At 39.7% G+C, this 24,095-nt stretch overlaps 1 protein-coding gene across 16 annotated transcripts in view; it reads left to right on the forward strand.

The window, feature by feature from the left end:
- The window catches only part of kmt2ca (lysine (K)-specific methyltransferase 2Ca), a 107,305-nt gene that overhangs the window by 30,986 nt on the left and 52,224 nt on the right, over nt 1-24,095 (forward strand). For all 16 annotated transcript variants that reach the window (XM_079487858.1, XM_079487859.1, XM_079487869.1 and 13 more), the window contains exons 4-12: nt 2,469-2,616; nt 4,695-4,910; nt 10,335-10,486; nt 10,570-10,679; nt 13,682-13,844; nt 13,991-14,162; nt 16,384-16,498; nt 19,418-19,593; nt 20,414-20,577. In XM_079487858.1, the coding sequence (XP_079343984.1) occupies nt 2,469-2,616; nt 4,695-4,910; nt 10,335-10,486; nt 10,570-10,679; nt 13,682-13,844; nt 13,991-14,162; nt 16,384-16,498; nt 19,418-19,593; nt 20,414-20,577 (1,416 nt within the window). The remainder of the gene's footprint in view (nt 1-2,468; nt 2,617-4,694; nt 4,911-10,334; nt 10,487-10,569; nt 10,680-13,681; nt 13,845-13,990; nt 14,163-16,383; nt 16,499-19,417; nt 19,594-20,413; nt 20,578-24,095) is intronic.

A 24,095-nucleotide genomic window follows, 5' to 3' on the forward strand; every position in this document is an offset into this window, starting at 1 on the left:
AGCTGTTTGCTTTTGGTTTTATGGTGAGAAACGACTTTCAAATGTCACAAACAGGCCATTTGATTTAATCATTTGTAAATATAATGTAATATATTTTTGTGACATTTGAACGCCGTTTCTTTGCTTCGCTTCGCCTCCTGGTCCTGATCACACTGTCGGGGCTTATTTCTGCGATAACAACAGGCTGCCTGTACATTATCCCTATTTGATGTAGACCAGGGGTTCCCAAACATTTCAGCCTGTGACCCCCCCAAAATAACAGTGCCAGGGACTCTAGACCCCCACCATCCTCGGAGGTGGGTAAAGTATACAAACATTGCACGCAGCCATGCACCCTGTGTTGTCTTTGTCGAAATTAAATAAAGCTGGTTAATATCGACCAAATAAAAATATCCTTAACTTAAAGCCTTAAATAATCTGCGAGCACATATGAATGTTTAACGTGGTACTGTATGTCTTGCTGCACCTAACCTTATGCGGTTGCTATTATGACGTAATCCCCTCTGGGGTCACCATCGAGGGGGAGGATATTCCAAAGACTGATGGCTTTTTATTTGCATGGTTTATTTATATATATATTACACTTTAATTAATTAAAAAGGCTATTCCTAATAACAAAAAGTGATTATGGAAATCATCTTGTGACCCCAATCCTCTTGGCCTTGCGACCCAACAACCACCACGACCCCTACTTTGGGAACCCCTGATGTAGATAACCCTCTTGTGGATAGCTGTATTTTTTCCCTGTTTTCTCACATGTGTACTCTTTTGAGCAATGGAAAGACTGTTTTCTGCCTTTTCAAACATTGTTTGAACAAGTGCTGTGTGGGCACGTCTGCCACAAGACGAACAGTTTTCATCTCTTTTAAAGGTTCCTCTAAAGGTCTCTGCTCCCTTTGTGATGGCTTTTGTGAGTCCTCTCTGCCGTATTGTTTTTGGGTTGTTGTGGTTTAAAGAAAAATACGGTCTTTAAATAGCAGTATTTCATTCATTTATATCATAGTACCATAGCCCTCACAAAGGCTCTGTCCAATGATACACGTCAGGTGATGCATGCTGCCTTTATGCCTCATTACGGAGCACCACTTTAAAGTGAGAACACAAAGTCACTAGAACACGTATCTCAGTTTAACATGGTTGAAACTGTGTAAAGGTCACTTCAAATAAAACCATTTACAAGTTAAACCTCAATGAAACACTTCTTTCTGAAGTCCAGTTATAAGTATTTGTTGATACTGGTTAAATATCAATTTAGTCTTCAGAATCTGTATCGGCTTAGAAAAATAGTATCTGTGCATCTCTACAGCCTCCTTCTTCTTGTAGATAACCACTTTAGTCTTTGGCCTGTCTGGGCAGAATAATCAACAACTTTACAAAAAGTGCTGCTTGACGCCATTTCCAAGATAGTGATGATAGGTCTTATTGAGTATATATATATATATACATATATTTATTTTACAGGGATATGTAAACATGGGATATCAGGACTGCTATTTCCATTTAAAAGAAGTGATTGTATATCAATGAAAGCTGGCTGAAAAGACAACACAGCTGTAGACACATTTTATTATCTCCCATTGCTCAGTGCAGGTCATTGTAGGGAGGGTACTTTATTACCCCATTTACAGTATAGAAGACCAGCTGTCCACCCCAAAAATGATGTCATCATTTATTCACCCTCTTGTCGTCCAAAAACTGTATGGTTTGGAACTATTCTTTCACCTTTTCTTGCCGCATGTAGGACATGAATTTTATTTCTCAAGATTAAAGCGGGTAAATTTTTGGTTAATATATATATCCCTTGAGACCTCTGTATTGAGTTATTTTGTGTTGGATCCATCTTCTGTTTAAAGGATGAAAACGTCTTGTATAGAAATTGTCCTCCAAAATGAATCCAACAGGGATCAGTTGATCTCAAAAGCAGCTTAATTGTTTGACTTCTGTAGCATTGACTAGTCACTCAGACAACCCAGTGATTGGTCGATTTTAAAAATGAGACGTTTTATAAAATGTAGTTTAAGTATATTATGAAATAATATGAGTCCTCTCTCTTTAAAGCAACTATTTTCAGACATCATGTGACAGCTGTAGGATTTTAAATATTGTCACTTGTAATTGGAACTTCTGTAGCCATCTTTTTTTACAATACATGTATAAATGGAGAGAGAAACCTTGAGAGAGACCAGACCCAACTGGGAGGGCCAATTCTCCTCTGACTTATTAATGTAACGCTGCTACAACAAAGAGAACGAATACTGTAAGCTGTATGACTTTACTGAAATAAGTGTATACACTTATTTGTGTGGATACAGGAGAAAATATTTTCAAGTCTGTCATATTTTGAAAGCTTTCACTGTTTATTTGACTGCTTATGATATGAGTAATAGTGGTTATTTAATATTTAAATCATTCTTAAGTATTATGTTTAGATACCCCTGTTTTAAAGTATGTCTGCTGTGAACACACAGATGTCCTGGAGCCAGAGACCGATGATTATTTTCAGCCGCTGGATTTCAGCCCGAGAGACGAGAGGGCTCTGTCACCGCTCTTCCAGCGCTCCGTGTCAGAAGACTCTGCTGGCTCATCCGCCTCCACCACCAGAAACACCAAAACTAGGTTAGTGAAACACCGTGAACTCAATGTTATATGCATGTATCCAGGTAAAAGTTTTAATGCGGCCCTGTAAAGACATGGAGAGAGAGCTCTGACACGCAGTTTTATGATGGATAGAAATTGTAGTATGTAGAGCCACAGAAAACAAAGAGAAGTGCGACACTCAAAGCTTGTACTTGATGTGTGTGCATGCAAAACGCACGTCCTGCGCTGCTGAATCTGCAGTGCCTCTACCAGCGAGTTGTGAGCTGGTGATTTTCTATGTGATGAATAGTTTTTTGTGGGTGCTATCAAATATATTGACAATAAATGTCATCTCTTGCTGCATGTAAAACAAATATGACCCCATCCACAGTATATTGTGCTGTATGTTTGATATGCGAGTCAGTCCTTTTTCCAAACCACAATCAATCAGGTGTATACATCAAGGAATTTAAAAAGAAAAACACTGGGTTTCGGTGTGTCGGCCAGCAGTTTAGGGAACACCAGTCTTTCAGGAAAGAAGTTCCTGTGCCAGTAAAAGGACTAAATGTTTTCCCTCAAGCTAAAGTTTTTGGTTTTAAGTACATTGTTGTTGTGTAAATGTATGATTAATGAAAAAAAGAGAAACGGTGTGATTTAGCAAGCTGTTAAGCATTTCGTTTCTCCCACCTACCCAGCAAAAACGAAATGCTGTAGCAAACACAGGCTCACGAGGGGCGTATGTGTGCTCTCACGCACACTCGGTTTGAGTGAAAGCAAGTGAATCTGGGGGAAGGGAAGCTGATTCCGCGCTGCTGTCATTAGTGAAGGCGAGCGAGCGCTCTCTTTTGGATTCCCAATTAGAGCAGATTGTGCTCGTGTTAATGTGCAGTACCATTAACAACGTGTGAAAGCAGAGGAGACCCCCCATTCAGCCATTACTGCACGTGCAGCACATCATCTACTGACAGCTGGCTGTCATGTGCCACACAACACACACACACACACACACACACAGCTTTAGAGAAAATAATAATGAACTCTAATGAGGAGGTGCCCACAATAATGCCATTTCCCAACAATCCTGCTACTTGGGAGCAAAATATTGTCAAGTGCACACAAACCGTGAACTGCCAAAGGGAAAAGACGGGAAGACAGATTAGACTTGTTAGGGCTGGTGACTGAACTAGTTTGACTACAGATGAAGGTAAATTTACACTTGAAATAAGAGCTGATGCAACTTCAGAAGGGTTTCTGTGTCGCTGAAATAAGGTCCTTCTGCTTTGAACTTTGAATGGGTGCTCTCTTTAGTGTGTTATTACAATGCCTACCAAAATCATGTTATGTTTATGTCGTGTTATAATAACTTTTAGTTATAATGAGCATTTTTCAGACTTTCATTCAAAACCAAGCTTATTAAAGGAGTAGTTCCCTTTCAAAATGGAAATTCTGTCCTCATTGTCATTTATGCAGAACACAAAAGAAGATATTTTGAAAAATGTTGGAAACAGCAAAGCCCCCCCATTCACTTCTATTGTAACCTAAGCAAGTGAATGGGGAGGTCGTTCACAACATTCTTCAAAAGATCTACTTTGTGTTCTGCGGAAGAAAGTCATACTGGTTTGTAATGATGACAGAATTTTTCTTTTGAAGGAGAACTACTCCTTTAATACTGTGCTTAATAGTACACATATGGTATTATCGCCTCCCTACATTCTCATTTTGAGCGTAATTCATCGACCAAACTAAAGGTGAATTTGACCAAGCATTTATTACACACATAAATATTGTGAGATCGTTGAAATGAAGTCTTTTGACTATGATAATCACTTTGTGAATATCTGTAGTGCGAATTTTTTTCTGTAATCTTAAATAGTAGAATAGCAATATGATAATATAGTCAACCGTAAGCTGCCTAAATAAAAACTCACCTGGTGTAATGGCAAACACATTCGAACATGATTTATTGGTTTGGTTATATGATTCATTAGAGCCTATGTTAGCCTATGTTTGTGTACTTCTGTGTGCGTTTCTGCAAGGAGTGTGTGACAGGTCTAACAATAAAAAATCTGATCTAAAATGTATTTTTCTCTCTTTCTCTATCTGTGCGTTCCTCTCAGGAAAAAGCTCTGTGCCTTCTGCTACTGTGGAGAGAAGAGTCTCTTGGGTCAGGGTGAGCTGAAATTATTTGGACCTACGCCCGGTTATGTGCCGCTACACATCCGGAACCGCCGCGGCAGCTCTGAGAAGGACGACGATTATCACGATGAGGACAATGATTTTGATGACAATGACAACAACCGGAGCCCGGGTCAGCGCGAGGTTGGCCTGAAAAAGTGAGTTGCGCTGTGTGCAGTGGGATTCCAAAGTGCATTCAATGTGCTTGACAAGATTGGCCTTTAAAGGCCATTGTTTGTTTGTGTAGTTCCTCAAAAAAAACGGTGTTAAAAAAACATGCGTGTCATCTTTTTGTGTTTGCATATTGTTTGTGTGAGGATCTTGACCAGCGTGACATTGCATTGGCTCAACCAACGGTGAAGTACATTTAAACCATGGAACAACGCTGAGTACTAGAAGAGACAGACAAACCGATATTTTTGTCTGTCATTTCTGAAAAATCGTATTCTTATTCACTCGTTCAAAGGGTTTAAACGTCATGTGGCAAAGCGGAAGAACCATGAAGATGCTATTAATATCAAACCTGAATGTTGTAAACAAGCATGATTGAGATTTGAGTCAAGAAAAATATTTGAGCAAAACAATTTGACTATCAACCTGAAAAGAGTTGAATAATAACGCAATTTTCTACTAAAGAAGCAAGTCATGGGTTTGTAATGATTTAAGCGGTCAATAAAATACATGTTTAAATTTTTTTTGACGTGATCTTGGCACCAAATTTCTTGATTGAGATTTGTACGGCTCAGTTTTCCAAATTGCTCTTAATGAAATACTGCAGTTCTACTGCAACTCTGGTTGTTCAAGCTTTCCAGCTCAAACTAAGCTCGTGTTCTCTTCCATTAAGTGAGTCTGATGTAAAAGGATTGAGTGCTTTGACCCAAATATGCTGGGAATTGCTAATGAACCCAACACTACAATTCAATTTGGGTCAGTTAATTTGGTGCCAAAATGGCCCAATGATTACTTACAATATGGAGGGTTAAAGAAGAAATCCATAAGGGAGATTTCCACCGGCAGACTTTCACTCCACGTGACCTGTTGTTGTCAAAAGTTCCCATCCACAGCCGCCCCCAGGCTCATTGGATGAGTGCCTAACTTGTTCAGCTCTTCTCGGCCTATCGGGTGCCCCGCTTAGGAATGATGACGTAATGCTCTCTGTGCAGTCTCTGGCAGCCCGCCAACAGGCGGAGGATTGTTGTGTTGGAGGCGCCTGATTGGTTGGTTTGAGTTGGAGCTATGCCAGCTATTGACAGCGCAGTGAACACAATAATAGCTCCACTGGTCCACTAGATATCATTTAAGGTAGAGACTGTTAAGGTAGACCAAACATTTAGGGAAGAGTGTTTGACAACAACCTAGATTGTTTTTGTTAATACTATGAAAGCGATTTATCTGCGGTGGCCTTGTAGGATTTGACAACCAAAAATGGACGTTACGAGTGACTAATTAGGAATTTGGTGCATAAGCAGCAAATCTGCATGCTGCACAAATAGTGTGTTCCTCATGAAGCGCTTGACTCATCAGAAACATTAGCTTTTTGCCAAGAAATGACACTAACGCTTAGGGATGGGAATCGTTAAGATTTTATTTACTTATCAATACTGTTATTGATACTACGCTCTATAATTTGATGTGAAAAGGTGTTAAATATTTTAAGTTTCTTTATTACAGCTGAGCTTTAGAACTGCAGATTACAAATGCTTCTGAGCAAACAGAAAATGCAAAATTACAATACGTGTGTGTGTCTTCCTTAGCATACCACTTACGGCACTTAGCATCTGCATCTGAGCTCATTATAACCTAATTCAACGTATTTACTTTACATCACTATGGTATTTGGCCGGTAGACCGTATTTCTTTTTCCTTTCTGGTTTTAGGTCTACATAAGTATTACTGCTTAGAAAATAATGCTTAAATTTAAGTACAATTTGTTTATAATCTTACTAGCAAATTTACTACTTTAAGTAAATATACTCTGTGGCCGAATTATTAAAAACAATGTTATAACTTGCGCTCAAATAAAGGACTTTTATTTTGACGGGTTGCCGCAAAGAAGGGTTTGACGGAAGCTTCCTCGTTGTGAAACGCAGACGCTGAAAGCTCCACAATCGCAACCATGCCACTCTTTCACTCATAAACACGCAAAACAAGCAGATTACAAATACATTGTGGAAATAATATGGCCCTAGATATCACACACACGTCGAGCAAACTAAGGCCATTTGGACATTATTCAGGGATGGAAAATAACCGGCAGCAGCCTCTCATTTGCCATCTAACACCCGAATACACAAAGATAAAACAACGCAAGTATCGATAACCGTATCGTTTGTCATGAAGCTTATCGGTACTCTGGTATCAACCCAATTATGTACCAATAAAGTACCGGTTATCGGTACCTTTCCCTACTATCGCTGTGTCCTAACCAGACATGATGCATTTAAAGCGATATTGCAGAGGCAAAACTATATTTCCTAATGTTTTACTCGCCCTCAAGGCATCCCTCAAAGAATATGACTTTCTTCTTGAAGAATAATGCATATAAAAAAGAATGAGTTCTAATACCATTCTACTTCCAGGTGTTAGAATGGGAGTGAAGGGGGGTCACTTTTTTGAAGCTCCAATGGCTCCCCACGATTGAAACTGAGGCTTATTTTTGCGGCAAATGGCGGTGATGAAAGTCAGAGGAGACCTTATCGGATTGGAACAAAACGAAAAATGTCACGTTCGATACTGGAGCTTACACGCATGCGTCATTTGCTAAATATCTGGAATCTTCTGGAATCTGTTCTGTTGGTCTGCTATATAGTGCGCTAGAATTTTATTCTTAAAGACCCCTTGTGGTGAAATCAAGTTTTATATGTTGTTTATATAACACATCAAACCATTTGATGCTTGAGGATAAGCAGTTTAAAGCATAAATATGCTGGCTTTACATCTGATCACGGGGCTAACTGGCATGTTCATGTGTCTGTGTAAACGTAATGAAGCGGAGGTGTAGAGTGACATTCAAGCTAATTTAAGGCAGGAAAACGTAATTTTTTTCCATGAATATTTTCCTTTCAAAATGTGTTTATAATTATCGACCACAGGGGGACTTTAAAAAAGCCTCTCTGATGTAAAGCCAGCATTTGACCACAGTAAAATGGGTCATGTGAGGTAGATGAGAAACAATTATTTTGTGGTTTGTTATATATTTTAAAATCTTATAAATATGACTCGTATTTAGCTGCCCTAGGCTAATATACCGTCAAATCAGTTTTCTGTACGTCTCTGATTGACTATAATTATTTATTGCACATAGGTCGTCTACCATTTGGAATTGTACAGAAAAGTCTGTTTGATTTTAACATTTGGTAATCTTTTATGTGTTCATTCCCATGAACAAAATGTATGTTTCTCCTATGTAGACTGGAAATTGACCCCTAAAGAGAAATTCAGATGATTTTTTTTCAGTTGGTTCTGGGTGAGAAGAATAATTGATCTGTTTTTCTGATGAGTTTTGATGATGTATTACAGTCATACTGTACTCGTAACCTCCAGATCAAATTATTAAATTAGGGCCGATCCATGTGAGAAACAGCAATGAATCCATGAGTGATGCATAGACCATAGCTGTGCAGAAATAGAACATGTTCGGATTGAAAATGCATGAGATGTTGCACATTGAATTGTCTTTTATAGAACAACAATATTATGTATTCCTCTGGCCTTCATTTACAGTGCTTGCACAAGAATACTTAATCCACTGGGGTATGCACAGTTGTTTTACGCATTTGTGTGGGTGTGTTTGTTCCTCGATGGATTGGGAATCAAAACAGGTTCTCGTTTAATATGACTTCTACTTGGAAATATTTGAACTAAATGAGTTTTAGTATCTGCAACATGTGGTTACCTGCAGTACAGCCCATGAGATACTTTGATAACACTTTTTAGTAATAGAAGAGCACTTCACCACAGCACCACCACTGAAATAAAATAAACTTTACTGAAGCCTGCAGTCTGAAATGAATTGAATCAATTGAATATTCTGCATACCAATACATTTATTCTAACTATGTGCAAATGTGAAGTCTGTTATAATGTCACACTCTAGACAAAAATGTAACCGTATGCTTAGGACCTTTGAAAAAGCAAACTTGTGTTGTAACGTATTTACCTTATTCTGTGTTTTCATATAATTAGTCCACAATGCAAATATCCGTTGAATCTGTAATGAAAATAATTTTGATTATTTTGAAATGTTTACACATTTTAGCAATTGAGTTGTTGCAGCCCATTCAAAGAAAGACAGGATAACGCAAAATAACACATTTTAAGACAACACAAGGACAACAGTTTTCTTGAACAAATGTCTTATTGGGATCTTTTTATTGAAATGATAAAGAACACGTAACTTTTTTTGGGCTGTCAACCGATTAATCGCGATCAATCCCCTCCAGAGTAAATGTTCGTGTTTACATAATATATGTCTGTGCACTGTGCATATTCATTTTGTATTTATAACCACAAAAACATACACATCCATATTTTGGAAATATTTATATATATTTTCCAATAATTGAAATGATATACAGTATAAATGTTTATAAGGTTTTACATTTCATATTCTTTGTTTTTGTGGTTATAAACACAAAATTAATATGCACAGTACACGGACATGTATGATATAAACACAAACTGTTCTTCTGGATGCGATTAATCGTTTGATAGCCTTACTTTTTTACTTGTCTTACTTGAAGTATGTACATTGACAATTAAATTTTTCCGTTTGCAGCCGTTTTCATTGTGCTTTTGCGCAGTGTATATTGGTGATACTAACTGTTAAAATTGATTGTCTGTAAGATCAGTTTCTAAATTGAATGGTTACTGAATTGGTGACAACTACATCACATTTGAGTAGAGAGTATATAAAAACGTTGTTATTTGAATTAATGAGAAAACACCGATCACTTCTCAAAAACTATTCTCAGTTAAAGGGTTTGCAAGCTTAGAAAAAACAGGACAATATTGTTGGTTTGTGTGGATGCTAATGTATATTTGTTATGGTTTTCTTTAAATGCATGTTAACATCAACAATAACTGTAAAGTAATTACCTTCTTTCTGATTCTCATGTCTGATGTAAGTGTTTATGAAGAGGAAGCTGCGAGCAGTGTATTTATATTCATGCAGATGTTCTTGACAGAGGAAGAGATGGCATACAGTAGTCTTTCATCCCATCCTCACTGCATCCCACTTCTGGCTGGCCCTCTTCAAACCGGCACCCTTTTTAAATGTTAATTCCTCTTTTCCGCTTTTCTTAGTCTCTGTGACTCGCGCTCTCTCAGCGCCACATCCAAGAAGCCAGTCATTCCAGCCCCCCACCCCTTTCCGGCTCGCCCTCTCCCTTTCATACTTTCCTCTAAACAGCCAGTCCTTGTGCTGGAGCCAAGTACGATAACCCCACACCTCGTCATTTCAGACAGGGATTCATGGGTGATATCTCATCAGGATGCTGACGTATAGATGTTTGTCATTTGAGATGCAGCTTGAGATATTCTTTTGTGTGATGAAATCTAATGTTGCCCTTGTCTTTCCTCAGGGTCAGCTCTCCAGACAGCGGCCTGCACTCGTCCTCGGCTCCTGGCAGCACAGACCCCACTGCTGAGGAGCCCGGCCACAAGGTTTGGGACGAACTGGGCCAAATAGGCCTTCCTGATGGCGTTAACGTTGAATCTTTATTCGACCCCACTGGTGAGTTCCAGACTCTCTAGCGTCTGATGTTTGCTGTGTTTTATCAGTTGCTGATGATGTTTGTTTTTGTATTGTGACTGCAGGGCAGTGCTGCGCTCACCTGCGCTGTGCAGCCTGGTCAGAAGGCGTGTGCCGCGGGGAGGGACAGTCACTGCTGTATGTGGACAAAGCTATTGACTCAGGGAGCACAGAGGTAAGCGTCTCACGACGAGCGTTTAAGAATGGATTTAAGGTGGGTTTGGTTGACTCACCTTTAAAACGGTCCGTACCTCAACTTCTGTCCTTTATCAGCCTTAATGTCATCTGAACTTGCTCCATTCCACATATTCCCAAGACTCTTCCTGGCTTCGGTCCTCTTAACCTGACTCCGAAACTGGGACGATTACAGTTCAAAAGAGGCATTATTGGGATTGAGTGGGCTCACGTGTACTATACATTTTGCAGCCGCGAATCTGCGATATAATGTTCCCTGAGAGTAATTTCTATGAAGGAATGACAAATGCGCTCATTGTTGATTAAGTATTCGTAGTTAATCATGAATGGTGTTATTATTGGCAGTGGAAGAGACCTGGAGAGCTTGTGTCGGTCCCCTGGTCTTTAAAATATTTTCTAATTAGGAGGCGAGGCGTTCAGAGCTGCTAAAGCCGGCTCTCCTGTGAAACTTCACTAATTAACACAATGCAATGTGACAGACGCAGGGGCGCGCTCCACCCGGCCAGGGAAAGCACATTAGGAGTAATTAATTTCTACATCAGACCATTGACTTCTCCTGGGAAATGATTATCAAGGATAAACAGATCGCGTCTATCCAATTGCGCTGCCTTGGTTTTGTTGACTAACGTCAGTATCTGTCAAATCCCGAAAATTTGGAAGTGTAGCATTTCAGCAGATTGCACTCGCTGTTGTTCTTGTATCGCTGCCTTTATCTATATTATTTGTCTGAAACGCTTGCCTCAGTGTTGTTGATATTGAGTCAGTAGAGACACTTTTATCTTTTATGTGACAATGAGTGCGTTTACATGCACGAAATAAATGGCTATCTTTAATAAAACTGTTTAAAAGGGAACCTATATTCACGTGTCTACATGCATAGTAATAAACAGGCTACGCAGAAAACCACGTTTACATGAAAGTTTGAGACTTGAAGTCATCGTCGATAGATAAAAGGCAGCAGAAAAATGGTCAGAAGCTGTATTTTGATATCTTTTCTCATGTCCGCAGTACCTGCATATGCAACAATAGTTCTTCATTTTGACGTTCCTAAATCAACTGCACGATTCTTTTAATGCGTTATTTCACTATCACTTCGGTTTGGATCTTTTACTAATGCGCTGTTCGACATGCACATAAAAAATCGGAGAGAAAACCTGTAAAGGCGTTTACATGCACCGTGAAGTCTCAGTAATGGGCAAAAAACTAACAATGTAGAGCGGGTTTTGCGTACGCCGTTTATGAGCTTTCCCTGATGAAAGAAACCTGTTTAATGCGTTAACATGACTTAACTGCGATTTTGCTTAAGCTGATAACATGCAAGACTGTGCATGTAAACACACTAATTGATTGGGGATAGTCGGGGCATTATGGTGCAATTCCTCTTCACCACATGACCTCTGTCGAGCTTTCCACGTTTTTGCGTCATGGCCGAAATCGATAACATACTTAACAGTTTGTCTGTTTAGGGCTACTGTAGAAACAACATGGTGAATTCCATGAAAGGATAACCGCGGGTCTTAGATCAAGAAACGTAACGTTTCATTATATAAGGACTTTATACACCTCTGAAGACATGTATAGTATATTGGTTGCACTTTATTTTACAGTATGTGTACCTATAGTGCACTTACAGTGTAATTACCTAAGAAAGACTTGCGTAGTATTAAGTAACTACATTGTTGGGGTAAGTTCAGGGTTAGTACCTAGTTATTACACAGTTATTATATGTACTGTACACAGTATGTACATGGGAAACAGGAATGTAAAATAAAGTGCTACCATTATATTGCATTTCTGTCAATAATCCTCCAAAAAACAACACGTTGGACCTTTTATCTCTAAAACGGTGTGTTAAGATATCACTGTTCACTCATTCATGCATACAGTAGCTCTACTTGCTGGAATAGAAACTAGCTGCCCGGGGCATTGCCAAGATGGCTGCGGAGCGAACCGATCTGCACCATAAAGACAAAATAAGTGTTCTTTATTTGAGTGTATGACTTCATAAAAAAATCTCATACATCCGCATATCCTTTCTGTTGTGTCATATCTATAAAGATCTTCACAAACTTCAGATGAAATTGGTGGTTAGCTTCTGTCCTCACCATGAATGACAGAGACAAACCATCCAGAGCACAACACTCTCATCTAGTGTTTTATTAGCATCTTTCATCACTGCTCTGTTCCATTTGGAAATCTGCCATCGTGCCTCTTTGCACATACAGTATGATTACAAAGAGGAAATGTTGTGCTTCATAACGGTGTCCTTGGTTTCTTGGCAGCAATAGCGTATCAGCTGTAGCTTTTTCACCCCGTGAAGGAGATGTTTGAGGAGATGGCTTCATTCTGTTTATCTGAGGCAGACGTGGGGGAGAGTGATGAAATACTGTGTGGGGTTACAGCTCTATATGGCTGGCCTTCAAAATGATTCAGTAGAAAAAAAATGTGGGGGTAGAGACTGGTGTCAGCCCCAGAGGACTCTCGCCGCCTGGCCGATAATTGCTTAAAGCTCAGTGTTAAAAGATATTTGCAGATTGTTGCATGTGGGCCTTAGGCCAAGGGTTTTTCAAGCATGAGAGACTGCTGACTAGAGACATTTTTCTGTGTAGAGCCCTTTTTGGGCCCTGGTTATTCAAAGTGCGAGTGCTTTTTTCATGCTGTTGATTTAAATGTCTGGCCAGTCGTCATTCGTGGCCTTATTTAGCATGGCATTTGCCTTGATCCTGAATGCTGAAAATGCGTGCTGAAAGAGGGGAAAACAACGTAATAAGCAAATAGACATACGAGAGGATCACTGAGGCTCCGCTAATAGCCTGACCTTACTATCGAAGGTTTGGGTTTTTAGACTACACGTGCACTCAAGGCTGCTCCAGTTCAAGAGAAACATTTAACTCAAGTGACCCTAGATCTCTTGGAGATTAGTCTAATTCTGTTTTATATATTACTCGAAAACTATAAGTTTGTGTTCATTTCTTTTGGTAGTGCTGTGCATACTGTAAGCGCCTTGGAGCCTCTATGAAGTGTTGTGAGGAGACTTGTGGGCGCTCGTATCATTTCCCCTGCGCGGCTGCTGCTGGAGCCTTCCAGGACATGAAAAAATGCACCGTCCTCTGCTCAGACCACACCCAACAAGCTCTCATACGATGTGAGTTTCTTTTTTATAGTACACACATTCCCTAGATGCCTTACTGATGTTTCTTTGAATATAACTTTGAAAGACCCAAGCAGCACTTGGGTGAATTTGAGATGCTCTGTTTTTATTTTGCCTAACATTTCTCTCTCTCGCTTCAGCGAAAGACGAGGTGCGCTGTGTGGTGTGTGACAGCCCTGGAGATCTGCTGGACCTGCTATTCTGCTGTACTTGTGGCCAGCATTACCACGCGCTGTGTCTGGACATCACAATTACACCGCTCAAGAGGGCAGGCTGGCAGTGCCCCGAATGTAAAGTCTGTCTCGCGTGCAAGTGAGTATCGTGCGCGGCTTATTAGCCATCAGTGTTAATCCAGTGAACGTGCCCCAGTGGATTGTGCCAAATTTCCTTCGGATTGAACGACAATTTCAGCCTCCAATTAGATTGTAGTGCTAACAGCTCTTTTAAATTTATTTTTGTTATCTTTTTCATCGAAAGTTTCATCTTTGTGGTAAAAAATAAGACTAGTTGTGACTACTACAAGCCCCAGTAGTCTGTTAGGCCATACAAAGCAGAAGTGCCGTGGGGGGCAGTGCAACTCATTGGATTTGTATCTTAAATTATTATGTATGTATTACATGAGCAGTAGTGTGTTGAGTAAGAGTAAATGTTGTAATCGCAAAATAAACCACCGCTGGGTGATCAGGACTCTGACGCAAAGCTTTTTACACTGACTGCGTGTCACACAGGTCGGAAATTGGACCTCAAATGTTGATTTGAAATTGGTAGCAGTTAGGTGTTTAATGTTATCATGAGAAACGAAAAAACACATTAAACATATCATGTACCAAGTGTTAAGAAGACTCGCAGGTGAGCGCTTGAACCACAAGAAATCTAGAAAAGGTTTACACTGGCTTTTCTCAAATGTTAACATGAGTTAAAACAATAAATAAAGCTGAAAAGTGTATTGAAGACAAAGGTTAAACCATTAGTGGTGTCGATCAATAAGACACTAGTAAACTTACTGAACATTTCAAACCCATGGGTGGTTTTAAAAAATAAAAATGAAATAATAAATAAATCTATAGAGTTAGTTTGAATAATGTAGATCTGGTTTCACAGACAACGCTATCGCTCTATTAGTTAAATTTAGATTTAGTGTTACAGTATTTTTGCTGTGAATGAATACACCATTAGGGAACCATGCAACCATTAGGGAATTAGTTTTTGTTGTTGATTTTCATCCCGCACTTCAACACCCACCCCCACACTCATACACTCTACTTCTACTTCATCTTACATTAGATGTGTTTTTATGTTGTTTCGAGGAGTCTAGCTGAAGAGACCAAACAGAAGATATCAAAGAATGTGCAGTTGGGATACAACAACAGAGAAATATAACCGGAGAGTTTGATTGACATCTGTCCATAGAGATTTGTGTGCCCAATAGAATATGTCATTATTCCAGAAATGATTTATAAACTCAAGAATCTGATGCCAGATGTTGTGTCGGGTATTTGACATAAGATGTTGCATTACAGTTTACTGCAGCATTGAGGTCTTTCGGTTTTCAGAGAGGATATGTGCTGTCAGTGAAGGGAGTTGTATACATATACATATATACATGTCAGTGCATTTTGCAAACTTCTTGGGGTGTATTGTGCTTTCTGGCCCAAACAAGAGAGGATTTCAGTTGAGTTTTTGCCGTCCAGCAGGCACAAATTATAAGTCCAATTATATAAAAGGAAATCTCTTGTCAACACGCCGTCTCAAGTGAGTGCTCCTTTCAGGCCTGTATTAAAAACAGGGTGAGGTGGTGGATAGGGGTGTGTTTAAAGCATTAAAGTATGTGCTATGGTTATGGTGATGTTTTCCTTGGTGAACACCAGTAATAAATAAGAGTCCAGTTTAATTCTTCTTTCCAGTGTTATGTGCTCTAACACTGTGTGGTGCAGAGAGTGAGAACACGCTCTGTAGATGTGAAAATGGCTGTTAATGGCTCAGCGCAGCTGTAAATATCAGATGACGTTCTCATTTTGTGTGGTTTTGCATTCGTTGAAAAAACAGGCCTGAAAATGAAACCATCTCCTGACCCTCCTCTCAGCTCTATAAATTTCACTGGTGGTTTACCACTCAGACATGTTTGGTCTCAGAAAAGCAAGTGTGAAAATGTTATGGAGAGTGTAATGGGCCGTTTTGTTTGCTTGGGCACATGTAGAAAGTCAGGTTGTGTGGGGAATACTGCCCATATTGTGGTGACTATAAGCTTTTTCATGATTGAACACTGGCCGTCCTGCTCCAGATACCAGTATTATAATTTACCGATGCTGGAGGCAGTCAAACATTGATTGATAAATAATGGTTCATCATTGTCTGTTATTTATACTCACTAGTCATTCTGAATCCATGACTTGCGTTCTTATGAGGAACACAAAAGGAAAAATGCTGAAGTATAAGAAGGACCCTCAGCAGGGAGGATAAAAGCATCTTGAATCCTGCTTACCTATGTGCTATCCTTAATCCGTTCTTCTTGTTCTTTTCCTCTGGTGTGTAGGAACCCAGGCGACGACAACAAGATGCTGGTGTGTGATTTGTGTGATAAAGGCTATCATACCTTCTGTCTACAGCCCGTCATGGATGCTTTACCCACCAGCAGCTGGAGGTGCCAGGTAAGCTTGTGTTTGTGTATAGACTTGGTTTGTGGTGTTGCGATTGGGAATATCCGGCCCGATAAGGCGTCCAATACGGCCGATGGGAAGATTTGAAAAACAATACAAATATGAAATAAAAGTTTATTATTATTTTAATTAATTTAAAGTTTATTAATACAATCAGGTTTTCGCTGCCATATTATGTTTTGTTTTATTAAATTTTTTATTTTATCATTGATCATTTAATTGGGCTTCTGCCGGAACCCCTAACAAGCATGCGCATTCTAAAGCGCCGCCTACATTTCGAAAACAAAGTCGGCTAAGTTGTGCGGCAAGGACTAGTGATTTAAAAATGTGAAAAATAAAGAAAACTGACTGAAGAAGACGTATTTCTTCTGTGAGTTCAACGGTAGGCCGGTATGTTTAATCTGCTCACAAGCCGTGGCTGTGCAAAACGAGTACAATATTAAACGGCACTATGAGATATACGCAGAGAAATATGATAAATACACTGGACAACTTCGAAAAGTCAATAATTTAACTTTAGCCTCGGAAAAAAGCAGTCAATGATCACAAAAACAACAGGGACTGATGAAGCTGTAACGCTATTTGATTGCCAACGAAATCGCAGCGGGATCAAAGCCGTTTTCAGAGGGAGAATTCATCAAGAATCGGTAATGAACATTAACAAGTCCAACCTGCGCTCTCGACTCACAAACAGACAGCTAAATGACATCATGAGATTGATGTGGTTGAAGAAAAGAGATGTCAGGAATTAAAATCATAATGCAGATGCGATCTAGATCTTTTGTTGTTAAAGGGAATTTCTAGTATATATTTAATGTTCATATCCAAAGTGAAGTTGTACTACTGTACTAATTGTTAAATATGTTAAGGCAGTTTTTCCTATTAGTGAATTATATTGTATAGCTTGTATGGTTCATATTTAATGTGACCGTCTGTACACAAATAGAGTCTGTTGCATTTTTGTCATTACTAGTTTAAAAAGTATCTGACAAAAAATATTCATATTCAAAGGAAAGGGTTTTGATTGCCTTTACCAAACAAAATAGTTTTTTCAAAGAGGAATAAGAGTGTTATTGAACCGTTCTGAGGATTTATTAAATGCACCTTTTACAGAACAGTATGTCTTTCTAGTTTTTTTGCTAATTCATTTGTAATTTGGTGCAATATGGTTTAAAAAAGGTGATTCGGCCCGCACATTGTCACTTTTCTCTTCATCCGGCCCTTACCCTAAAATGAGTTTGACACCCCTGGTTTAAGGTCTAGGCTTCACGTGACCTCTCATATGAACGCAATCGTACCGCTATTAATGACGTATTATTTGGTAATGCGTGCTTGTGTGCGTGTTTCACTCACGTTTCTGACGGGCGTGACTGGCGCGCTCCATGCAGAGAGCTGTGTATCTTATTCCTGTTCGCCTGTAGCGTTCTTAAGCAGCACATTGTGCCGATATGTACTGAAGCTTTGGAAAAAAACTAACGGTTCAAATACATTGCTTGCTTACCTTTTATACAGCCATGTAATGCATTTTGCCGTCTTCTCCTGCGTCGTCGTTGCAAGCGACACAAACGACCCGCGGTCCGGACCCCCTAAAAATAATAGGAACGCAGTCCAGTGGGGGAGGGTGGGAGCAGGCAATCGTACTAAATGTGAAACCAACCTCAGGTTCAGCATGTGTGTTTCACTGGCGTGAACTTAATAACATAAAGAGCACATCATGATCTGAATTTATGGGCATTACTCCTAATTTTAGAAATGCAAACCTATGAAGTCACTTTATTTAGAATGAGTTGCTCTTCAAATGGGACGAGGGCCTTGTGGTTAGTACTTACTAGTCAACCCTACATGCATGCATGTGTAAAAAAATCTTCCGTTTCTTCTTCTGAGCTTTCCTGTGGCTCAGTGGTTAGAGCATGGCACTAGAAATTCGTGCATTAATGTATAAATGGTGCATGTGTTGAGGAAGCTCTTGCTGTCATCAGAACTCATCATCAGAGACTGGAGAGGCTTTTATAACTGCTAAGAGTCTGTGGGTGATCATGAGAGTCGATTCTTTAGTGTCCTGACACGCTGGCCGTGATGAGCTTAAAGTGTCTGTTTATTGATTGATCTCAATTTTGTTTACAGATTTGCTCCTATTAAGTGCTGATATAGAAGCTGATGAACTTGATTTACATTTTTTGGAGCTGTAGAATTTACATGTAAATCGTGTGAATTGATCTGAGCTTTTTGTGAATGTCCAGAAAGTGCACAGAGCTGATGTTACAGATGTAGATCTACAGACGTTTCTGCTGTTGCGTGCTCGCGGACTGTTGTGCTAAAAATATAGATGGTCAGAATTTTGATGAACTCGTTTTGTGTTACGTCTCTGTCTTTGCATTAATGCCGGGCTTTAAAATATATTTTACTGTCACCTTATCATGTGAACATCTGTATTAAAAAAGGAATAAATAATAAACGAGAGTAAAATAACGCTTTGCTTTTGGGAAGTGTGAGAAACGGCCACGTGATGATTTAATATATAGACTATTTTATCATTGACTTTCTGGCAACAAAACAAACGTGTTTTTTCACGCAAACATTTGTGTTGCCTACACTTTTAGATATGTTTGAGTATGTCATTTTTATTCGATAATAATAGCAGAATAGGCCAGCATGGAATTTTATCTGAATTTTGATTGACGATCAACGGTCTTATTGTCTATCCAAAACCAATAGTGTCATAGTATTATGTTTCCACAGCCTCAGTTACATCAGTAGAAAAACATGTTTTGCTTTAGAATAACGTACCCATACATTGTGCCCAATGCAACCAGAACAAAACGAAGAAAATAAAGTGTCAGCTTTGTTTTTTTAACGGTTATGATTTGATGTAGCTGTGTCTGATGTGAAGATGATTGTGTGTTGTTGCAGAACTGTCGGACATGTGCTCAGTGTGGCATAAGAGCCAGAGGTCAATGGTCTTCAAATGGTCTGATATGTGAGGGATGTCAACAGCAGCAGGAATCGGCTCTTCTCTGTCTCGTCTGTGGACAGTGTCAAAATACAGAGAAGCCTACAGACAAACACACCTGCTCTACCTGCAAGAGGTAAGAAACTGCTTTTAAAAAGAAGCCCTTTGTGCCTTAAATAACTTAAATAGCCTCTGAAATGTAAACACTAACATTGATATGTCATAAAAAGGATCAGTGTGGGATCTCCGAGCTGTGATATAGTGTTCCAATGCGCCAGTCAACATCCCTATTCGCAGCGGTTCGTTTTATAACATGATTTACAAATACCGACTGTTATGTATTGTCAGAGCTATTTGATTGAATGTGTATCGCCTTCACAGACAATTATTAACCAATAGAAACACTGCAAATTCACACCGATCTGTACAGCATTGAAATTGAACCGCTGGCTTTTGAGAGTGACACAATGAGTCTTTGTGTGGCATTTCTTCATCTAATGAATTTGATTATCTGGCTTTCATGTTTCAGGATTCATGAGAGGTCAGATGTAATGAAAGGCTAATGTATTTTAGAGGGGTCTTCACGCAAGAGCTGTTAAGCGATGTGTCATCTCTGCACACACCATGACTTATTTTTGTTTAAAGATCGTTGCAGTTTTTTACGACAAAGTATTTTAGGAACTGTATACTATGTTTGCGTAACTAGTATCCAGTTTGTACTCTAAGTTATTTCTTTTTTCTCAAGATGTCTGGTGCTGATATACAGTTCTCTGCTTGTAATACACATTAGGCTCTGCTCTGCCCAGGATTTTTGCTTGTATTTAAAAAAAATACAGATATGATTAGTGCCAAAAGTAGTTGTCACCTCTCTCCTGCTGTCTGCGGTCAAGTCAAAGGTTTCTCATCATAGACTGGGGCGTTTGAGTTCATTGTGTAATTCTCCATCTCTCTCTCAGATGGGTTCATGTGGACTGTGAGAGACAGGAGGGCTCTGACCCGGATGGCCCGGTGCAGGATGGGTACACCTGCAGCATATGTAACCAGGTGGAGGAAGAGACCGGGCACGATCAGACTGTCAGCCGCCAGGAGACGTCACTCGCTGACCCAGAGCCAGCCGAGGGTGAGTCTATATCTCTGATGGGTTTGTTTGCCGTCCGACTGGCAATATTATACAGCAGTCATTGTTAGTTTTACAGAAAAAATTATCCTAATGGAGGAAGAGTGAAGTTTTTCGGCTGATATTGAGGAGTGAAGGTCATTTCGCTTCATTCAAGTGCCATTTTGACAGGTTGCCCATGAGGTATAGAGATGCTCAGCATGTTAATGTAACTATTGAAATCCAGCTTAGTTTTAAGGGTGGGTGGCATGACCAAAAATTATGTAATGATATATCAAAATAGAGTTGTATGTTTATGTATTTATAGAAACTCATGACTACGCCACAGATGCGGGAAATGTTTTAATGAGCTCCTACTCCTGCTTGGGATTTGGTTGCGGGTCCTATTGATCTGTGTGTTTATCTTCATTTCTTTGTCAGCCCTCACGCGCAACGTCTCACTTTGTCTATAATGTGCATAAAATAGTCTGTTGCAGTTCATATTTTATTTTGTCACGCAGTGTTGTACTGTCAGCTGCAGTGGCGTTGTGTGTGTTAGTGACGTTACGCACTCGTTGGTTGACTCGGGAGGGTAAGGTCAATGTTGGCATTGAATGTATCCGAGATGTAAAGCATGGGTCTGACTGGAATTACGGTGGGTTTGTCAGTTTACTGAAGGAGCCGAGTGTGTGTGAAGGCAAAATCTTTATAATGTATGCCATGTGTTTTGGTACGAAGCCATTTAAAAAAATAGTATACTCTGATTTGAAGGTTTAAGGCCAGTAATAGACATTTAGCCTATACACTTATATGTAGGATATTTAGAGATCTGGATTTTGATTCATTTTTGATGTTGCATTAACAATTCTTTAATTTCCACGTAAACAAACTAGAGCAAGCCCTGAATTCCTGTTTCAAAGGGAGGTATGGTGGGGTGGGGAAGAAAATTGGATTTGTCATGTCATTTTAAGTGGTCCTAACCGGTGCCCTACAGTATCTTTAATAGGCTCAGAGTCTAGATCGCTGGAGGTCTAGAAAGCTCTCTGAAACTCCGCCTCTAAAGAAAGGAAAACAGAATGCATCTATTAGCAGCTTCCTGTGCCTATGGCCCCAGCTGGTGACCTATCATTGAGGCCCAGAAATACTAAAAGCAACTATTTTCTTTGTGCCCATTATTATCAGACGTAATGACAAAGGGCACATACTTCAGCCCAATAGCAGCGAGATGAATTTTCCATCCCCCAACTGCACCTTATTTATTACAATGATTTCCCCCCCTGTGGGCCCATGGTGTTGAGTTGATGTATGTTGGCATGTGGTTGGCAGAAAAGGATACGATCAGACCCTGCAGTATAAGAGCTCTTTGTAAAGCCAGGCTTGCCAGCAGCAATGCATTGGGTCACTGCCAACAGCTAGAGGAAGCAATCATCCCATTGTTGAGCCCCCCGAGAGAGAGAGAGAGAGAGAGAGAGAGAGCGGACTTATGAAGACAAGAGACGCCCACCTGTTAACCAACACGACCACACCCCCACTTCCTGATAAACACACACACAATCAACATGTCTTTGAGCACACACAGAAACACACGTAAACACTAGGATTGGCAAAAAAAGGAAAGTACTACGTCAGTACTAGTGAACTTGTATCATTTGCAATATTAGTATGATGATGTCTGCATTAAAATATCCAAAAAATGGTAAAACAATGTGAATTATATCGACTTATTTTATTATTGTATTGTATTGAACAGGGTTATCTGCAACTTTACCCAGTGACACGGTCTGTCAGTGGTTTCATATTCACGTTATCGCGTTTTGTCCAATAAATGAAATGGAATGCAACGAAATAAAATAATGTGAATTTTAGTGATCAAACGTACGTAAAACTTGACGTCCTTATCTTATCCATGGACGTGATGTTCGATTTCCTTTGGATGTAATGAAATGTATTGTTGTTTTTTTAATTACCGGTAATTTTAATACTAATCAAATACTAACTTGTAGCCCATGTATGTTTAATAAAATAAACAATTACAGTGTCCCAGATATTATACAAATTTAAATTCATACACTGCAGTGCATATTTTAAGAAGCATAGGGTCATCCTTAAGATTTATAAGCGGTTTCCCAGACGATGTCAAATTACGTCAGCTGCATAACACAATGTGCGTCATTAAAATCCAGTTGTACATTTTACTTTCGATATAATTTGTATCTGTTCTCCCCATAAGATTATAGTTTAACTCCACAGGAGAACTTTGCTCTCGCAGCACCTAGTAGCCCCGCCACACGTCCTCTATGTAAGCGAAACTTCTCTCTTCATATTTTCTGTTGAATGAGTGCATCTTCCTGGTACTTCTTATTTTTTCATTGTGAACGCACTACTCGCACGCGTTCTTCTACAAAATGGCATAAAATAATGCACAAATAGGGTCGCACGTAATGTTTGCGTTTTAAAATCATTCTTCAAGTATGATATAGTAATAAAGAAATAATACCAATAAAATAATTTAAATGAATACAAAAATCCTATTTCATAAAGAAATGTGAAGTGCTCATATTTACCTGTGTGTTTGATGTTTGTATCCAGCGCACACACACACACGAGCAGGTGATTTCAGAGGTTATATCACACGGCGGTCAGTAGACGGGTATTTTCCCATGGGTGCTGTAAAACGACTCCACTGTCCATCTGACGACGGCTTCTGTTGTCATGGACGCGTATTGCCGTCTGTGAGTCATCCTGACACGGCTGAAAAGATCTGCTGTCTCGCTCGCTCCGATTATCCAGCGCACAAACATCACACAGTCACCTGGACTCGTGCACAGATGGCTGATGGTAGCGAGTGTCCGTCCAGGTCTTGTGATTTTGGGAAGTGTTAGCGGATTCCACTGCAGGCTACAGGCCGTCTGATGTCAAATCCACACTGGGTATAAACAAGCCTTTACATTCATCTGCTTTACTCTGGAGGAGAGCTGCCAGGTGAGGATTTGTGAGTGAAGGACTCGTGAGAGTTCACCTGATAAGCACTAATAGCATGTCAGTGTGGTGAGATCAGCCGGCGGCTCTCTTCTGGTCTCTCTGGAGTTTAGATGTGTCAGTGTTCTCCTTTAATGTGTCCTGTCTGCCAGACTGGAGTCATTTTGCATCAGTTCCTCATGATCCCAGCAGTTTTTGAACTCTGGATATCCGCCGAGACGCCCTAAGGCCTGTTTATATGTATTGGGCAGCATATCTACAGTAAGTTTCAGCCACCGCTGAATGGACTGTACTGTAGCTCAGCAGTTTATTGTTTGTTGGGCTGCCAAATTGCTGTGGATGGGCGGGAGAATCTTTTGGAAAAACGTTTGATTTCGAATGATAAGTTCGTTATCGGGGGTTGATCTTGGTGATGTTTGAGGGGAGAAAAGGACATTTTGGAGCTGGGGTGAGTGAGTACATTTTGATAAACCTTGAGTGTGTGTGGATGTTTTTTTAAAGCATGGTAGTAGGGGAGTGTATAGTGTTCTCTAGACCATGACTTGTCCTCCTGGGTTAAAAAT

The sequence above is a fragment of the Barbatula barbatula genome, assembly GCF_947034865.1.
Source record: "Barbatula barbatula genome assembly, chromosome: 23".
NCBI lineage: Eukaryota > Metazoa > Chordata > Actinopteri > Cypriniformes > Nemacheilidae > Barbatula > Barbatula barbatula.